The sequence below is a fragment of the Schistocerca nitens genome, chromosome 2, assembly GCF_023898315.1.
Source record: "Schistocerca nitens isolate TAMUIC-IGC-003100 chromosome 2, iqSchNite1.1, whole genome shotgun sequence".
NCBI lineage: Eukaryota > Metazoa > Arthropoda > Insecta > Orthoptera > Acrididae > Schistocerca > Schistocerca nitens.
The window spans coordinates 610,376,404-610,395,945 of record NC_064615.1 but is presented as its reverse complement, the minus strand read 5'-3'; the positions used below and the strand labels follow the sequence as shown (position 1 = coordinate 610,395,945).

Here is a 19,542-nt window from a genome sequence, read left to right as displayed (position 1 = left end):
CATACACACACACACACACACACACACACACACACACACACACACACACACACAGTGGAATTTCCCATCGTTCCACCTTTAATGAGCCGCAGGTGAGTAAGATCTTAATACAATATTCATTCATACATACATACATACATACATACATACATACTATAGAAATCTGAATATGTATTAATCTGTGTGTGTTCCACATCTCTTCCTAAACCACTAGACCAATTTCAACCAGACTTGGTATTTACGTTACTTGCCGTCCGGAAAGAACCTCTGTGGGGGTAAGAAACACCTAGCTATCAAAGAGGTGCGGGTGGAAAAGAAGTGAAGTCCACGACACGCGAATACTCATTTTATTCATCTATTCCTCGCGAATGAGAGTACTTACTGACATACAATAAACGTTGCACATAATTTAGAACCTCTACGAAAATTTTCTCGTTGACAGCTCTCACAAAATGATGAAAGGGAAAAGTTTATCGCTTACTAAATTTTCGCTCTTCATGCAGTTCAACAGGCGCATCAGTCATTAAGTTTAAATTTATTACTTCTTTAACTAACTATTCGCATGACATTTCGCAGTCACTATCCATGTATGCTGCTGAATTCACCTACAAAATTCCGTCATTGAACGATATGTACTTCAGGAGCTGACTTCATAAACATTGAGCTGCATGAAAACTACAGGGTGAAATTTGCTAGAGATACAGGTGAAATACGTTGAAGAACCAAAGAAAAGCAGCACGTTTTGTTACAGGTTCACTTTGTAAGCACGAAAGCTTCATAGACGCTTAGCAAACTTCTGTGGCAGACATGGCAACAGAGGCGTACTGCATCACAGTCTGGTTTATTCTTAAAGTTCAGAGAGCGTACATTCCTAAAACAGTCAACAAATATATTGCTTCCTCCTACGTATGTGTCACGAAAATAAGATGAAGGTACAGTCGGAGAGAATCGCGACCACTCGGAGGTTTACTGCCAATCGTTCTTTTAGCCAACTACCTGCAAGTGGAACAGGAAAGGAGAAGTGACAGTGGTACACAAAGTACCCACCGCCACGCGCCGAAAGATTGCTTGCGGAGTATAGAAGTATTGCGGAAATTGCCTAATGAGGTTCGCCCAGAGACGGGTCTGTGCGAGACATCGGGCGTTGGGACCAGCATGCGGGCGACTCCTTCGAGGACGCCCTACTTGTGTAGAGGGCGGCCTTGGGGCATGAACCCAGACCTTCTTGTCTCCTGGTCAGAGTGCTTCGCGTCGCTCCGCGACAGCAGGGCGGTGACCCACTTTTGAGAACGGTGTTTTAATTACGTCCAGACGTAACTCATGTGCGAATAGTAAGCGGGCCAAGGCAGGCTCCGGCCATTAATTGCTTCCGTGGACAGTGTGTGTGTGCGTTACTCTGACGGGCGACCGCCAACCTGGCCGCCGATTGTGATCGTAAAAGTCGACCGGTCCGACAAGTAGCCACGCCACGGCCGCGACGGGGAGAGGATCAGCTCGGAGCCTGGGTGACCCCGCCAGCATCGTTCAGTTATACCTCGGCATATTAAGTGATACCGCCGAATTATACGCGGCTCATATTTTTCTTAGTCGTCACTTCTCAGTTGCTGTCTACAGTTGATGATTGTGAAGCTCCATCGCGTAATGATAAAATGGATGTAGAACAACTGTAAGAGCCTGTGTACCGTATGCGAAAGAACTTACTCTTCTTCTAGCAGCAGTCTACTGTATGTCCCTGAAGGAATGAAGCACTCAGTAATCAGGAAAAACGCGCAGGCAACTCCCATTTTCAAGAACGACCGTCGAACAGACGCACGCAACTGCAGGGCTATATTTCTAACGGTCTGCTGTATAATTTCCGAACATGTTTTATGCTCACCTGTCACCACCTTCCCGGAGGCAAGAAATCAGCTCCGTAGGAATGGATTCTGTAAACGCTAGTTTGGAAATCCCTCTGGCTCTGTTCATCCACGAGACCCCGAAGGCGTCCAGGTTGAACAGTGGTCCGTGACTTTCGGAAGGCGTTCCACACAGTTCAGCGGTGTCGTCGAATTAAGGAAATTCAAGGGTCCGGAGTACCTGATCAGCTTCCAACCGTTGAAAACTTTCAACCAAACAGAACACAGCAACGCTTTGACGACATTTCATGATATAAGCACTGTGGATGTGTGGATGCACCTCTTGCGGAAATCACGCTAAATGCTACGGGCAACGGGGATGGTGGACAGAAGGGTGCTGCGAAAGTGTGCGACAAGTTGGGAATATGGGTTGGACAGGAAGCGTGCTCGGATAGCCGAAGCGGCCAAGGCGACCGCTTGCGTAAAGCAGAAAATCCGGGCCTAAATTTTCACTTGTCGCCATTAAATTATTTCAGTGCCATCATGCAGCTGGTGTCGTTATTCCTCTTTCACCATATACGTAATGTAAAATAAATCGCCCAGTAACTGCGTGGGAAGTTCGTTAGGAATGTTCGTACACAGAAGTTGCATCGCCTGAAAAGTAGACCTGCAGAGGTTCGCCGCCTGGTGCAGTAACTGGTAGTTGATCCTTATTATAAGAAAAAAGTATTGCGTATAATTAGGCTGAAAGGCTACTTAGCGTTTCTAGTATTACGAGATTGTTCGGCAATCACTGGAAAGAGTAAGATCCTGAGAGAAGGCGTTCTGTGCACTTTGAAGTGGAACGACCATTAAAACTAATCATGGGAAAGGCATATGCCAGATTGTGATACATTGGAAGAATCCTTCAGAAGTGTTCCAGCCACGGAGGAGGTAGCTTACAGAACCCCATCCGATCGTCACGTGAATATTGCTAATCAGTGTGGCACAGTTGCCAGAAAGCCCTTACACAGGAAGTACACAAGATCCAGAGGAACATGACGTTTCGTCACAGGTTCGTTCCGTAAGCACGAAACCGTCATGGAGACGCTCTTCTAGGTCCAGTGGCCGCTATCCGTCACGGTGTGGTTTGCTGTTAGTTCTGAGAGCATACCTTCCGAGAAGTGTGAACCAATGTGTTGTTTCCCAATAAGTAAACCTCGTAAAAAGGCAATGAATCGGAGAGATTAAGAGCTCACACGAAGGCTTACCGATAATAGTTCGTTCCGTGGACCATTTGCGATTGTAACATCAGCTTAAATCTACTGTACTAATCTGCCATATTAGACTCTACAGTTTAAAGGTAATTCTGAATAACGATGTTCGTCTGAAGGGTTATTTTGCAATCACTCTGTTGATCTTCTAATGCTAGCTCCAAATACGATTTCTCTTATCTTCACCATTCTTTTTCACATAAGTGCATTCATTACTTGAGATAGTAGAGCCAATATTTTAGGTTTCTGTATGTATAAGAATATGCCTAGTATGAACGTCACCCTACTGCCTGTGCTGAAGAAATGAGGAGGCTCTCAGCACAATCGGCGTGGAAAGGCATATGTGGAAAAGACGGGCAGGGGAAAGAGACATCATGGTAGGACATATTCAGACATTCAGGGTAAATTCAGAGGTACTACAGGGAGCTCCAGAGGGTTAACGCTATAGGAGAGGAAGGATTCAGTTAAATTTACAATAGAGGAATCAGTGTAAATAGTACTCTGAAATGGAGATTGGCAACGAGAAGAAATCTTGGCGACCCGTATCAAACCAGTCAGAAAACTGGAGGCAAAACACTAATCCTAGAAAATGTTGCGAGAAGAATGCTGTTAACAACGTGGGAAACGATCTAACACAAGAACAAATGTATTTTACTTGCCGGAAATGTGACGCGTTGTGTCAACCACTTTCTTCTGTTCATAAGCATTGCAAACATGTCAAGAAGTCATAGACACGAGCAGTTTATGCAGTTACTTGGCCTGTAACGACGTTACTTTGTCAGTCATAAGGGGGTGACTGGCCCTTCCGAAGAACTTTACCAGGCACGCTAGATGTGAGGTGTCCACTGTGTGTCACTGTTGATACCGGTGGTCCAAGAATTTCTTCGGCTTTCCCTTCAATGGCATTCAGATTCAAGCATCGATCGCATCATCGAAAGAGCAGCCATTGCTGTTCGAACGGTGACTGCAGTACAAATTAGGATTAGTACTGCAACCGTAGTGTCAACTGCGATATCCAGCAGTAGTTGACTGGAAGCTCGACAGGAACAAGGAAGAGGCTTGACAGGCTTCATATCATCTGCCTGTGCAGCCCTGCTCTCAGGGTGTACCGAAACACACAACTGGGATGGCGAGTGGCACAAATGTGTATTCCGTGATGAACGTATAATGCTCTTATTTGACGTCGATAAAGGTCGATTGCAAGACGATGACGGCAGTATTACAATTTGTAGGCGGAAATCTAGAAGACAGGGTACAGTCACGAAAACGTGATATGAGAGACCTATGAAAACGGCAAGATTTCTCAAACATATCATCCAGCTGCTTCTGCCACCGTTCAGATAACAGATACAACAAGACGGTGCCTGTACACAATTTCTCACCTAATCCTATGTGCTATACCAGTTAGTTGCTTGCTTCCCTTCAATAGGTACGTCCCTCTCAGCATGAAGGGACCTATCTTTCAAGTGCGCGTTATTTTAAAAGAATCCATCCAGTAACTAAGATAGTTGGTAGCAGTAGTGGCAGTGTGGGAACAATCCCGCCATATGGTATCGGACCCCTACGAGTATGCACGAATACATTTCTTTGTTGTAAGACTGGACGTATGACATTAGCGTACAGGTGCATTAGCCTGTAGACATGATCATGTACGTTTGCTTTAAATGTTTACAAGTGTAAATTGTTTACTACTACTACTACTAATACTACCACGTAGTGGTGGTGGTGGTGGTGGTGGTGGTGGTGGTGGTGGTGGTGGTGGCAGCCACCAAAAAATAATGAAATTACCGGAGTACGTACTTGTCTAGGTAACATATTTGATTACCACTGCTCGATACCAGTTTAATGTAAGCGCGAGGTAAGCTTTTGCAAATGTGAAATGCTGGTATATTAACAGGCGTAATCGCCAGAATGTTAAATTCAAGGATGCAAACGCGTGTGTATTGTGTTGTACAGATGCCGGATGTCAGTTTGTGGGATGGAATTCCAGGCCTGTTGCACTTCGCCAGTCAGTACAGGAACGGTTTATGTTTGTGGATGACGCTGAAGTTGTCGTCCGACGGTATCCCATATTTTGTGGCGGCGTTCGTAGCGACAACACTTCGCTGTAGAAACGGCCTACGAAGTCACCGCCACACTTTTAATAGCGGGCCGACCGGTCCGCTGGAACAGTGAACAGAAAGAAGAAAACCCAAACACTCGGATTAAATGAAAGTCGGTACTTATCTTTATTAACGACGATACAGAACACAGTGGTGAACATGGTCTACAGAAAACTGTCTAGTTCGAGTCGGAGCGGCTAGGTCAGCGTCGGCTGACGACAAACAACAAATCTGCTGCGATGAACACACAACTGACTAGCAAGTACACAATTCGGTGGCGAGTATACAACTGAGCGGCGAATACAGAACTGTCCTAGCGCTCGCGACTCCAGCGCTTAAGAAGCCAGAAGCCAGCGGTGGCGCGCGCAGACTTGCGGCGATTTCCTGTCTCGCTGGCGCTGCTTATGCGGACGGCGTCCGGACTTTGATGCTGCCAACCTTTTGGCAGCGGTCTCGGGTGGCATTACTGGCTAGGATATAACACTTCTCCCCCCCAAATCGCCGCACCGTCGTTGAATAATGACGTGGCGAGCGTCGACGGCGGGGGAGGGGTCTGGCCGCAGGCGTAGCAGAAGAGACCGGGGCGGAGACTGTTGTCGGTGGCAGTCCCCGGTCCGCACCCCAGCATTGGCTGCGCGGGGCCTCGGGAAACACCGACTGAAAACCGAGGTCAGGGTGCACGCCTGTGACCACGGGCGCAGCTTCTGGTACTGGACGCGACGGGGCATCGGGACCCACGAAGAGAGGCAGCGTCTCCTGACGCTGCGTCGACGGCTGCTGAGTGGGCGCCGGACAAGGCGCTGCGGTGTCAGACTCCTTGGGGGTGCCCAAGGAAAGCGGCTGCATGGCAGGCTGCACAGCCACCGCTTGGGAAGGCGGCCCGGCTGAGGGGTCGACGTCCATCAGCTCCGAAGGCGGTGGCGACTGAAGAGGGACCGCAGGCGCCGGAGCGACCACCTGGGGCGCTCCCGGATGAAGCTGCGCGGGAGGCATCAACGGGACGGGCTGTCGGCGTGGTAGCGGCGACGGCTGCTGCCCTGGGGGCGGCAGCGAAGTCGGAAGGCGCGGCTGGAACCCGCCGCGGACCAAATCTGTGGACAAAGAACGAGCGGCAGAATCTGGGCGGCCAGCGCGGCGCAACTGGTTCTGATGCCTCCTGTGCACCCCAGTAGCACCTTGAACAGTATAAAAACCGCGACCCTGGACACTTATCACGGTACCACGTTCCCAACGACGGCGACCGTGATAAACTCTGAAAAAAACGGCGTCGTTGCTGAAAACGCGTGCGATGCTCAGAAGCGGCGGGCCGATCCGGGGGGTGCAACAACCGTAGTAGGGTGCGATGACGACGGCCGTGGAGAAGCTCCGCAGGCGAAGGGCCGTCGCGTGGCGTGGTCCGGTACGACGACAGGAACGTGATGAGGGCCTGCTGACGAGAGTGCGTAGCACGAAGGCGGTCCATATGATCCTTGAATGTGCGTACAAAACGTTCCGCTGCACCATTCGATTGAGGGTGGAACGGCGGAGTAAGAACATGGCGAATGCCATTGGCAGAACAAAAACTTTCAAATTCAGTAGAGGTAAATTGTGGACCATTGTCAGACACTAAAACTTCTGGAAGGCCCTCAATACAAAAAATTGAAGTCAACGCCTGTATAGTTTGTGCAGACGTTGTAGACTGCATGGGCACAACAAACGGAAAATTACTAAATGCATCTATCACGATGAGCCAACGAGAATTCCAATATGGACCAGCGAAATCAATATGTACTCGCTGCCAGGGACCGGCAGGGCGTGCCCACTCAAAATAGCGTTGAGGCGGAGCAGCTTGGTGTTCGGCACACGTCGAACAATCTGTAGACATCTGCGTAATCTGCTTATCAATACCGATCCATGTACAATGACGGCGGGCAAGCTGCTTGGTGCGGACCACTCCCCAATGACCTTGATGCAACAAGTCGAGGACCTTGGATTGGAGCACTTGGGGAACCACTACACGAAGCTGGTCATTCTCGGTGCGTAACAGCAAAACTCCGTGCGAAACAGACAACAGATGACGTTGCGGATAATAGCGACGAACCACCGGATCCGATATGTCCTTTGCCTTGGACGGCCAACCACGTTGAACAAAACGTAATAGTAAACTCAGATGAGGATCCGTAGCTGTCTCACGTGCCACCTGACGATAATCAATCGGAAAATCCCGGAGGGATTGATGCTCATCGGCGTCAATCTGATGGCAAGAGTCGTCAGAGGAATCGAAGACATCATCCGCAGCAATCGGCAATCTAGAAAGCGCGTCAGCGTTTGCATGCTGAGCTGTAGGGCGATACAGTATCTCATACTGGTATTGTGATAACAAAAGAGCCCAACGTTGCAGTCTCTGAGCTGTCCGCTGAGGAACTGGTTTAGACGGATGAAACAGTGACGTCAGGGGCTTGTGATCTGTTACTAAATAGAATGGTCTACCATAGAGGTAGTGATGGAATTTTGTGACACCGAACACAATAGCCAACGCTTCCTTGTCCAATTGGCTATAATTACACTGAGCTTTGTTTAGCAATTTAGATGCGAACGCAATAGGACGTTCGGTGTTACCGACTCGGTGAGACAACACAGCACCGAGGCCGAAAGAAGAGGCATCACAAGCTAACACCAGAGGCTTGTCAGGGTCGTAATGGACCAGACAACGATCATTCAATAAAGCCTCTTTAAGCTGCTGAAAGGCCGATTGGCAATCAGCTGACCACACAAACGGAACATTCTTACGGCGGAGACGATGCAACGGTGCAGCAATCTGTGATGCATTAGATATAAACCTAATATAATATGTCAATTTGCCAAGAACTGCTTGCAATTCATGCAGATTGCGAGGGGCGGGCAAATCACGAATAGCTGCGAAATGTGACTGGGAGGGATGAATGCCCTGAGCATTAATAACATGTCCCAGATACTCCATCTCCGTAAGGAAAAATGAACATTTATCGATGTTGCAACGTAGGCCTGCCTGAGACAACACTGTAAACAAACACTCCAAATTACGGAAATGTTCAGCAGGCGTCCGACCGGACACAACAATATCGTCTAAATAGTTGCAACACGATGGCACATTAGCCAGAAGTTGTGACAAAAAACGCTGAAAAACAGCTGGAGCTGACGCACAACCAAAGGCAAACGCAAAAAACGGAACAACCCCAACGACGTGTTTATGACAAAATACTGTTGTGATTGCTCGTCGAGGGGCAATTGCAAATATGCTTCACGGAGATCAATTTTGGAAAAGAAACGAGCTTCCCCTAACTTATCCATCAGCTCGTCCGGTCTAGGCAAAGGAAAAGAATCAATGACAGTCTGAGGATTAACTGTCGACTTAAAATCAGCACACAAACGTAACTTGCCAGACGGTTTCTTTATAATAACTAAGGGAGAAGCCCACTGGCTCGCTGAAACGGGTTGAATAACACCGTTGTGTTGCCAACGACGAAGTTCATCTGCTACAGGTGCCCGGAGGGCGCGAGGCACTGGACGAGCACGAAAAAATCGAGGCTGAGCATTATCTTTTAACGTAATATGAGCGGCAAAGTTCGCAGCACAACCTAGTTCGTCTTTAAATATGTCACTGTATTGTTTACACAAATCGGTTATGCTGTCTTGAGGAACAACAACAGAATTAATTTGCAACACATTGTCTTGGATAGACAGGCCAAACAAGTCAAAACAGTCTAATCCGAAAATGTTTACACTGTCTGTAGCGCGGAGCACTGTGAATGAAACTGTTTTTGTATTGCCACGGAATGTGGCTGGCACGCTACATACACCTAACACAGGAATTTGTTCTCCACTATAAGTAGCCAAAGAATGTTTTGCCGCTGAAAGTTTAGGGCGGCCGATAGCCGCATACGTAGCACTATTTATGAGAGTCACAGATGCACCAGTGTCTAATTGAAAATTGAAGGTCTGCGTAGCTTCACAAATAGTTTATTACAGTCTCTGGATCGGTTCAGTGGAGGCGGAAGACACAAAATCAGCGCGTTTAGCGCGTGTTTGCTGCTTACGACAACTCGTGGGTTGGGCGGGTGGAACAACAACTCCCGCTGCACTTGCAGTCTGTACATTACTTTTTACAGCGTTTGGATTACGCTTGGGTCGCATAGCAGAGGGCTGGGTGGGTGGCTTATTGCGAACAAGTTTACTACCCACACGAACCGTGGAAGAGTCTTTAAACGCGACCTTCTGGGCGGGCTGGCTTTGAAGAACATGAATATCCATGGGCTGGGCAGCACTAGAATTGTTCTTGCGTTTACGCAAACAAACAGTCTGGATGTGTCCTTTCCTTTGACAAAAGTGACAAACCGCGTTTCTTAACGGGCAACGTTCACGAGGATGAGCAAGAACACACTTAGGGCAAGACTTAACTCTATCATTTTGCACACGCGGCTGACGAATGTGTTTAACATGACGCGGCCGGCTAGTGTTTACAGTCTGACTCTGCCGGTGGGGCCGCGGGCTTGACATAACTTGCTTAGCACAGGCAATTCGAGAAATACATGGCTGATCTAACTCACACTCAGCATAGTCAAAAGTATCTTGGGCTTCAATAATGTTCATCACAGTCTCTAATGACGGGTCAGGCAACTTTAAGATAGCAGCACGAATACGAGAATCTGCAATGTTTTGAGTAATAGCGTCTCGTAACATGACATCACTGTAGGAAGCTCCACACACACAATTAAATCGGCACTGACGGGTGAAGCCTCGTAAATCTGTTAACCACTGTTTATTAGATTGATGTGGCAGTTTCTTTAATCTGAAGAACTTGAATCTGGCTGCTGCCACATGAACTCGCGACTCGAAATACTCAGCAAGCTTGTTAACAACGACGTCATAATCTAAAGCTTCTGGCTTGGATTCCGCGAACAACTTACAAAGTAGTCGATAGACTTCCACGCCTGCAGTGGAAATTAAATAAAGCTGCCCCTCAGTACCCGTGATTTTGTAGACTGTCGTGTGCGCCTGCAACTGCGCGAAATATTCTCGCCATTCTTCTCTTGATGCATCAAAAGCACGGAAAGGCGGTGCTGCCTGTGCTTGTTCCTTTTGTGTTGGAGGATTAGCCGCTTGTTTGGCGATTGCTCCCACCAGACTTTGTATTTGCTGACTCTGTAACAAGATCAACTGTTGTAATTCGGCAGACATAGTGAACACAAATTAAACCAGCCCCCAAAATTTTATCGCTATAATTAGTATAACCAGAAACAAGTTGAACCAGCCCTGCACACGAGTTCGGAAGCCCTCGTCGCCAGTTTTGTGGCGGCGTTCGTAGCGACAACACTTCGCTGTAGAAACGGCCTACGAAGTCACCGCCACACTTTTAATAGCGGGCCGACCGGTCCGCTGGAACAGTGAACAGAAAGAAGAAAACCCAAACACTCGGATTAAATGAAAGTCGGTACTTATCTTTATTAACGACGATACAGAACACAGTGGTGAACATGGTCTACAGAACACTGTCTAGTTCGAGTCGGAGCGGCTAGGTCAGCGTCGGCTGACGACAAACAACAAATCTGCTGCGATGAACACACAACTGACTAGCAAGTACACAATTCGGTGGCGAGTATACAACTGAGCGGCGAATACAGAACTGTCCTAGCGCTCGCGACTCCAGCGCTTAAGAAGCCAGAAGCCAGCGGTGGCGCGCGCAGACTTGCGGCGATTTCCTGTCTCGCTGGCGCTGCTTATGCGGACGGCGTCCGGACTTTGATGCTGCCAACCTTTTGGCAGCGGTCTCGGGTGGCATTACTGGGCTAGGATATAACACCATATGTGCTCCATTGGAGACAGAGCTGATGATCGAACAGGTCAAGGCGGTATGCCGACACTCTGTAGAGTATGTTGGATTACAACAGCGGTATGTGCGCGAGTGTTATACCGTTGGAAAACACCCCCTGGAATGCTTTTCATGATCGGCAGCGCTGCAAATGAGTTCACTAGATTGAAGTACAAATTTGCAATCGAGATGCGTGGGATAACCTCGAGCGCTTCTGCTCTCACATGAAATTGCATCCCAGACCATAACTCCAGGTGAAGGTCGAGTGTGTGTAGCACTTAGAAAGACTCGGTTGTAGGCCTTGAACTAGCCTCCTTGTAACCAACACGGAGCCACCACTGCCGCCGAGATAGAACCAGCTTTCATCAGAAAACACGACGACGATTTTGGGGAATAAATTAGGTCTACAAACCTCGGAAACTTTCAAATGTAAAATGACGTCTGTGATATGCAAGGCTGGTAAACTGAAAGTACGACCAGAAATACATATTTGTCTGCAGAAAGTCCATAGAGGTCAAATTAGAAAAAAATTGAGGTGCACTGCCTCTAACCTAAAATAGGAGCCACGAGCATTAGAAATTACAATAGGGTGGAGCCCTGCTCTCCAATGAGCTCTCGCTTGACACCACCGAAGTCGCAAATGGCCGTGGTTTGGATAAGTGGAATACACGTTACAAGGCGTCTGGCTCTGAGCTGTTGTTGAAGTAACTGATTTGTAACTGTTCGTTATGTCACTGTAGTGTCAACCGCTGCTCAAATTCCTGCTGCGTATCAGTACGATACGCTAGAGCCATATGCCGAACACGGTGGTCTTCACTTTCGGTAACGCGACGTGGCCGTCGAGAGCCTGGTCTTTCAGCGACCATACATTCCCGTGGCCACAGCTATCAGCAATAATGTACAGCGGCTACATTCCTGCCAAGTCTTTCTGCAAGATTGCGGAAGGAACAACCAGCTTCTCGTAACCCTATTACACAACCCAGTTCAAACTCAGTAAGGTGTTGATACTGGTGTCTTCCCCGTCTTAAAGGCATTCTTTTCTAACATTAACTCACCACATATAATCTCAAAAGTAACTACCGCTCACGACCGTTACGGCGTGTATTTAAAGGAAACCTAATTTGCGTCTTCGTAGTGACACTAATAGCGCCACTCACGCGCGATTGGACCGAAATTTGAACAGGCACCATTTTTCAGATGTAGAAACACGCCTAGCAACTTCCATTTATGTCGCAGATCTCCATCTTGGTGATGCGATTTTTTTCTGTCAGTGTATTACATAAGTAAGTCACAATTAGGATTAGTCAACTCTTGAAAATACTTGGGAACCAATTTATGCATATATGAAAAAAAAAAACATTGGATAACTCATAGATGCCAACGGCCTTGCCGCAGTGGTAACACCGGTTCCCGTCAGATCACCGAAGTTAAGCGCTGTCGGGCTGGACTAGTACTTGGATGGGTGACCATCCGGTCTATCGAGCGATGTTGGCAAGCGGGGTGCACTCAGCCCTTGTGAGGCAAACTGAGGAGCTACTTGATTGAGAAGAAACGGCTCCGGTCTCGGAAACTGACATACGGCCGGGAGAGCGGTGTGCTGACCAAGTGTCCCTCCATATCCGCATCCAGTGACGCCTGTGGGCTGAGGGTAACACGGCGGCCGGTGAGTACCGTTCGGCCTTCATGGCCTGTTCGGGAGGAGTTTAGTTTAAACTCATAGATAAAGCATATGGAAGACTTCTATTCATTGATAGGGTAATCGAAAAACGTACAAAGTGGACTGGCTACTAAAAGCTCTTGGAGCCCATACCATTTACAGAAAAGAGCCGCACGGGTAGCCAAAGATTTGACGCAGTAGTATGTGAAGGAAATGTTTAATAACTGAACTGGTAGATGACTCAAAACAGGGACCTTCTTACAAAGCTGGAAGAACCCGAATTAAGTAGGGACTCTAGAAATACACTATAATCTTCTTCTTACCACTACGTAGATATCTCTAGTACACGCTTAGATCAGTCATAGCACGCAGGTTATTTAAGTAGTCGTTATTCTTGAGGTGCATTCATGGAGCGGCGAAAACTAGTAATACGTGGAACAATGGGAAGTAACCTCTGCCATGCACTACAAAGGTATTTGAAAAGTATAGCTGTAGAGACACAAACAGTGTAATATATGTATAAAACTTCATTCTTTTGTACCTATGGCTTAAAATGTTCGTGTATCATTCCACTAATGTGAGGTGCGAGGACGCGTGTAAGATAACGTTCTTCGCAGTTTTCATCCGTAATTACAACACTAAGTAGTACGGTACAGTTCATATTTTCCTTTTTCTTATGATTTGCACTACTAAGGCATCTTAGCTTTTACAAAAGGCCGTGCCACTTCGGTATGCGGGCCGAGATGACAGGCAGTCGATCGTATACTTGTATTTCTTGCTTGGAATGATTCCACTGGGACTTCCAGGCACCGCACAGTCCCACGAGGCTGGTGTTGAGAGGATCTCGAAAGATTATCTCGAGAGATATCAGCAGACGCAGACGCAGCTTACAAATGGAGGGGGCGTCCATGCCTGCCAAGCGGCGGGGCGTTGCAGGTTATCTGCTGACAGCAGAAGTTACGGACAACACTGAAATTCCAGACTGCCGTCATCCCTAATTCGAAAGCAGTTTCATTGTTCTTCTCAGATACCTATATCTTTCTTTTTTCGATTATTATCTTATGCTGTTAAAGTATTAACGACGATAACTGTAATTTATTGTATCTACTGAACAAATTTCAACGACATGGCTACAAATTTAGCTCCCACAAGAAGTTTCCATTTTGATCTGACACTATTTATCAATTATTTGGTTTCGAGTAATTATGTACTCCATCCCAATGTGGGCGGACGTTAATCAAACGATAAGGACTGACGAATAAGCTCTTGACTACAGTGAGCATTCATCTGTTCAGACGGGAACAAGATGTGTTTGAAATATTGTACTATTCTTTACAGTGGACCAGTCCACACTGAACTCCAAACAAAGAGCTTATATTTTAATACAGTAGATTAGCAACTACACGAAAGAGAATCTGATGGTATCAAATGACAACACATGTCGCTCACTGTCCCTGTATTATCCCATTACGAATTGATACGAAATGGAACGACCACTAAAAATGAGCAATAGCGAAAGCGAATGTAAAATAAACGTATGCTGGGAGAATTAAGTGATAAACTGCAGTGTAGTTGAGAGAACCGTTCTCTTCTAGAGTATTTGGATCCGCCATCAAAATGACATGACGGTGGACAATAAATCAGTTCAGAGTCTCGCTGCTAGGATCGCGTATCAGGGAGGTGTAGCCAGCCCATGTGTGGCTAAGGGGCGTTCAACGGAGAGTTCATCGGCGCTCTTACAAAAATTAGAACCGAATGTGGTCGAGACATTGAAGATGCAATAGAAGTAAGAGTCAGCCTGATACAAAGTTGCACTCACTCTCTCCCGTTCTCACTACGATCGCCCATACAATTTCACATCTTACAGGACAACGTGATCAGATGTTTTAAAATTGCCAGATAACACACAAGTAAGACAAGAGGAAAACTAAGATAACACAGGGACGTGTGGTTGACTATTAATTACAAAAGAACAGCCAACCACTCAGTTAACATATTATATTTTAAGGAATAAGTCTGACATTTAACAGAACTTCAAAAGTCGTGTCACATTCAGCAGAGTGCAAATCTGTGTGCAAATTGTCTACTCTCTCATCGTCTGAATATACGTAAGCTAAAATGTTCGGCACTGTGATGTGAATGCCACAAGCACCACACATTGGAGGGCCCTCCCATGGAGCCAGAAGCCAAGCGTCATCGAGCTGTGCCCTATGCGAAGAGGAGAGGTCGTACATCCCGTCTGGGTGGCTGGAAGGAGGCTGATTTCTTCACTTAGAGACGCAACTTACTGTCACTCCCAGTTATTCTTCTTCCTATCTTGACTGTATCTCAATAGTGAGGTGATAGCATGTGTGGGGATAACACACTGAACTATCTTACGGCTACGCGCCTCCTTGGCTGCTACATCTGTCATTTAGTTTCCCTTAGTTAGTTTGTGCCCTGCCATGCAGCACAAAGACGCTTCCTTCACCGACCTTGTAGGTGGACAAGGATGACTTGACTATCCTGGAACTACATTATATGCTGGGAACAAGTGCCGTAGAGTGTTAAGGGCACTTAGGAGGTCGCAACAGGCGAGTAATTTAGTTACACCACGCTTTACCTACTCTACTGCCCTCAAGATGGTGTATAATTCATAATCAAACAGTGAAGTCTTGAGGTAACCTAATCTTGAGCATGTGATAAGGCAAAACAGAACACCCAAGGGGGTCCCCCTGATAAAACCCATCCGTGAATATAACTGCACAGTTATGGTTTTCATTTAAATGTTTTACAATACTGTATTTAAAAAAAGGGACAAGAGTGTAGCTTCTCCGGTAGAGCACAAGTCTGAAATTAATCTGGACCACTGGTGGTAGTAACCAGGTCGGTTCGAACCCTGGGTTTGGGTTTGTACTTCCCCGCCCCAAGTGACTCCAACTCTTCCATCGGCGGCTCCCAAACCTTACTGTGCTTTCTAGGTCCTCACCTTCAGGTGTGGAAACCACGACAATTTGGGGAATAAATGAGGTCTACAAACCTAAGAATCTTTCAAATGTAAAATGACGTCTGTGTGATCTGCAGGGCTGGTAAACTGAAAGTACGACTATAAAGATTACAGTTAAGACACATTTGTCTGCAGAAAGTCCATAGAGGTCAATATAGAGAAAAAAATCTGAGGTGCACTGCCTCCATACAAGGCCTAAAATAGGAGCCACAAGGATTAGAAACTGCAGTAGATCGTACCCATCACTTAATCTCGCTCCACATGCGAATGAAATTGGAGACTGAGTGGCAAATAGTGCAAGGAGTTGCCCACCTACATGGCACTATATAGGATGAATCACCGGACCGTAAGCATTACAGTACTGGAAAGTGATACTGACGTGCGGTTTTCACAAAATGGATTGGTAGTCAGGAGTTCATATTGTTAGCCAATAAACAATTTGTATTTGTTGTGCAAACGCACACGTTTTTAAATGGAACAATGCTAGTTGACATTAACAAACTAAAAGTAGGGTAAATTATAATGTCTGTGATGTTTGTTGTAGGACTCTAGTGCCAGTCGCTTACGCAGATATCGTGTTCTGATCAGTTTGCACACCGACAAGTGTTCGTGCCATTCAGTCTGCGTAGTTTCTAGATACTGTGTTATGTTTGCTTACAGCGTGCTTGTTTGTTCCTTGAGTGCACTGCGACTTGCTAGTCAGTGTGTGAGTGTGTGGCCGTCCAAGCAGTAGGTCGTGAGTGGACGATGATACCAATGCAGAAAAAGCCGACGTGCTCGTGAAGTGTGGAGAATGTAGGAAGAAGGCAGTTCGTTGAGAGTACGGTGTATGTCATAAGATGTCCCAAAAAACGTTAACCATCTCGGCAGCTATGTGTCAACCTCTTCAACTACTTACGTGAAAGTGGTACTACAACACTTAAACGACGTATGGAAAGAAGTGACCATAGAAGAGGGGGAAATTAATGTTCTTGCTGCTGCTGTAATTTATTCGTACGTTAGCACCCGCGCAATCGCACGAGGAAGGGATGAGTCAGCATATCTCCTCTGCATTCTCCGTCGACATATGTTTTATTCCTGCCACATCTCTCTTCGTCAAGAACGGCATGGAAACGACTATGAGAATCGTGTTAACTTCTGTGCATTCGCATTAAGACAGAATACTCCAGTTGTAAGATGTATCTTATTTCGCGATGAAGCCACGTTCACCAATCGCGCCCAGGTAAGCAGCCGAAACATACACTATTATTATGTTGACAATCCCCGTTGGCTTCGTCAGGTGGAACGTCAGAGTCTATGTAGTGTAAACGTATGGCGTGGGACAGTGAACAATCAGCTCATAGGCCCGTTTGTCAAGTATCGTAGCCTCCTAGCGGAACATCTTCCATGGATGCTAGAAGAGGTTCTTCTGCTGACTGAGAAACTTACAGTACCAACATGATAGCTGTCCAGCGCCTAGTGCACGAAGTACTACAGCGCGTCCTCACGAATTGTTTGCAAATCGTTCGGCAGGACGCAGAGGACCTGTACCTTGGCTGGTCTGTTCCCCGCATTTGACGCCTGTAGACTTTTTTCTGTGTATGTGTTGGGGCGGGGGGGAGGGGGTACTTGTCTGACGGGCGCTGTAAGGACACACTAACTACACCAGGTGATAGGCACGACCGTATTACTGCAGCCTACTTGTACATCTCAGCTGAAGTACTAACACGTCTGCAGCACTCGTTCCATACCAGATTGGAAGCATGTATTGCTGCTGCCGGTGATAATTTCCAACACAACCTGTGATGGTCAATTGTCTCGTTATTGGTCAGAATACAGGTAACTAGCGTGCACACCTGCGTTGTTCTTCGGTGTGTGCTACCACAGGTATTGCACAAGTGTCGGTGTGGGAACTTTTCAAAATAGGATATCTCGTAAACGACCCGAACTACAATACTGCAACAAAAGGCACTGACATTCGAATATACCCTACTTTTAGATTGTTAGGGCCAAAAGGCATTGTCCCATTTAAAAAAAGTGTATGCTTGCACAAAAACGTACTTTCTAAATATTATTGCAAAAAGTTTATTGCTAACAATAGCGTCTCTGACCACCAATCCATTCTGTGAAAACTGCTCATCAATAAACTTTCCATTTCCGCAATATTTGCGGTACGGGTTTTAATACACCCTACATAGTGGCTTGCGGAGTATATACGCCCGTATGAGTATAAATGCGCCTCAGATGACTAGAGGCTATGCCACATTGTAAATGCAAACCGAAACAGACGCGCAGGAAGATGGCGGTTCACACTAACCTCAAGCGAAGTCTAGTAGCGTTCTGTATGGTTACTTCGTAGCGGTTATACACTTAAATTGGGAATCTTATGTCAAAACTAACGTTGACGGCTGCTCTACTCGTAGTTTTTAATTCTGATGATCCCAAATGAGGTACGCCAGTGTAGTCTTCGTTCATTCGTTCTGTACGCGGTTGTCAGGCCGACAGAGTAAGCTGAACAGATAAATTTGGCAGTACCGTTCTCTAATCTGATAACTTATAAATTTCAATATTTTCAGAATGCCTTGAGTCTTATCTTGCACTAAGTTAAAAGTTATTCAAGACACGCTGACACAATGAATTGCAACTGTAGCCAGTCTTAGCAGCAATAATGAACGAAGGTGTAAAGTGGGGATCAATTCAGAGGCTCAGTTTAGGTAAAGTGAACGGCAGGCTTAGATTTATTAGTACGGTATAGGGAAACTGCAGTTACTTACGAAAGATTTTACGTGAAGTTAAACTGTCTGTAACGAAGTACTGGTGAATTGCGAAAGTTCTATATAATGTCCGGCTAACAGGAGATGGGCTTGTTTCCCTCGTGAGGGAGCATAGAAATGCTTACACATAATTACTGCAAGATATTCAGAGCAAGACGGCTAATACTTCACGAAAAGCTTACTAGAAAATCCCAGTAACCGGTTTAAGTATGTACGCAATAACACTCATCAAGAACTTGCTTATTCCTCGTAATAAAGGTAGTTTAATAACTAATCGCCCAGGGTCAAACATGGCATCTTTCTTCAACGATCCATCCGTGAACAACACAGAAAAAAACATACATGTCAGATTAAAAAGTTTGTGTCCAACAGGGGCGGCCAACGGTCAACCGAACTACGGATTGTAATCCTACATTGCTAGGTGGTAAACAATCACATGGATGTCCTCAAAATGCGTGACAGAACTTTTTCAGTGTTCGGACATGATGACTATTGCATTCTCTCGAAACACTTCAATGGCCACTATTTTACGTTCTCCACAAGATAATTTATTTCATCTTTGCTTATAATATGATTATTCAGGTTACTTATATTTAACCACTTCGTAGAGTCTCGAGATGCTGAAACACTAGTTACTCTCTTCTCACAGTTCTAAGTAAATAAGATATCGATGGTAATATTAAGAAACTTTTACATGGTTGGCAATCGACACTTACGGCAATCGTTGGTCAGTTCCTGATCACTGCTTATTATTCGACGAATGAATTGCTGTGTAATAGTCTTGAAACGGACGTGCTGTTGTCAGTCACGCACTGTTATCTTGTTTTTTGTTTGTTTTGTCTGAAGGGAGAGATCAGATCACGTTAATAGTATTTGATTGGTTATCGATCACTTGAATTGTGATGAGAATCTGTCAGAATGCATAAAAACAATGGAATTAATTTCAGGTAATTTGTGCCGAAAATAAAGCTTTATCACTTGTAATAGTGATTCCGAGTAGCAGGACGTTCAGAATCTTGGCGACATTTATCATTGACCTTCGACATTTCCGATTTAGTGTTAGAACAGCTCTCCGCTCATCATCTTTAGATAACATCGCCCAGACGTCTCGTTCATCTTCCTTGACATC

At 46.1% G+C, this 19,542-nt stretch overlaps 2 protein-coding genes and 1 pseudogene across 8 annotated transcripts in view; 2 read left to right on the top strand and 1 right to left on the bottom strand.

The window, feature by feature from the left end:
- Positions 1-19,542, top strand: part of LOC126236693 (oxidation resistance protein 1) — a 785,360-nt gene that overhangs the window by 37,858 nt on the left and 727,960 nt on the right. The window lies entirely within an intron of this gene.
- LOC126235194 (uncharacterized) overlaps positions 1-19,542 on the bottom strand; it is a 56,140-nt gene that overhangs the window by 24,879 nt on the left and 11,719 nt on the right. Inside the window, exons 2-3 of the mRNA XM_049943924.1 lie at positions 9,246-9,472; positions 5,770-6,281 (exon numbers count right to left, since the gene is read on the bottom strand). Coding sequence (XP_049799881.1) covers positions 5,770-6,281; positions 9,246-9,472 — 739 coding nt within the window. The remainder of the gene's footprint in view (positions 1-5,769; positions 6,282-9,245; positions 9,473-19,542) is intronic.
- On the top strand, positions 12,394-12,511 carry LOC126238354 (5S ribosomal RNA; annotated as a pseudogene).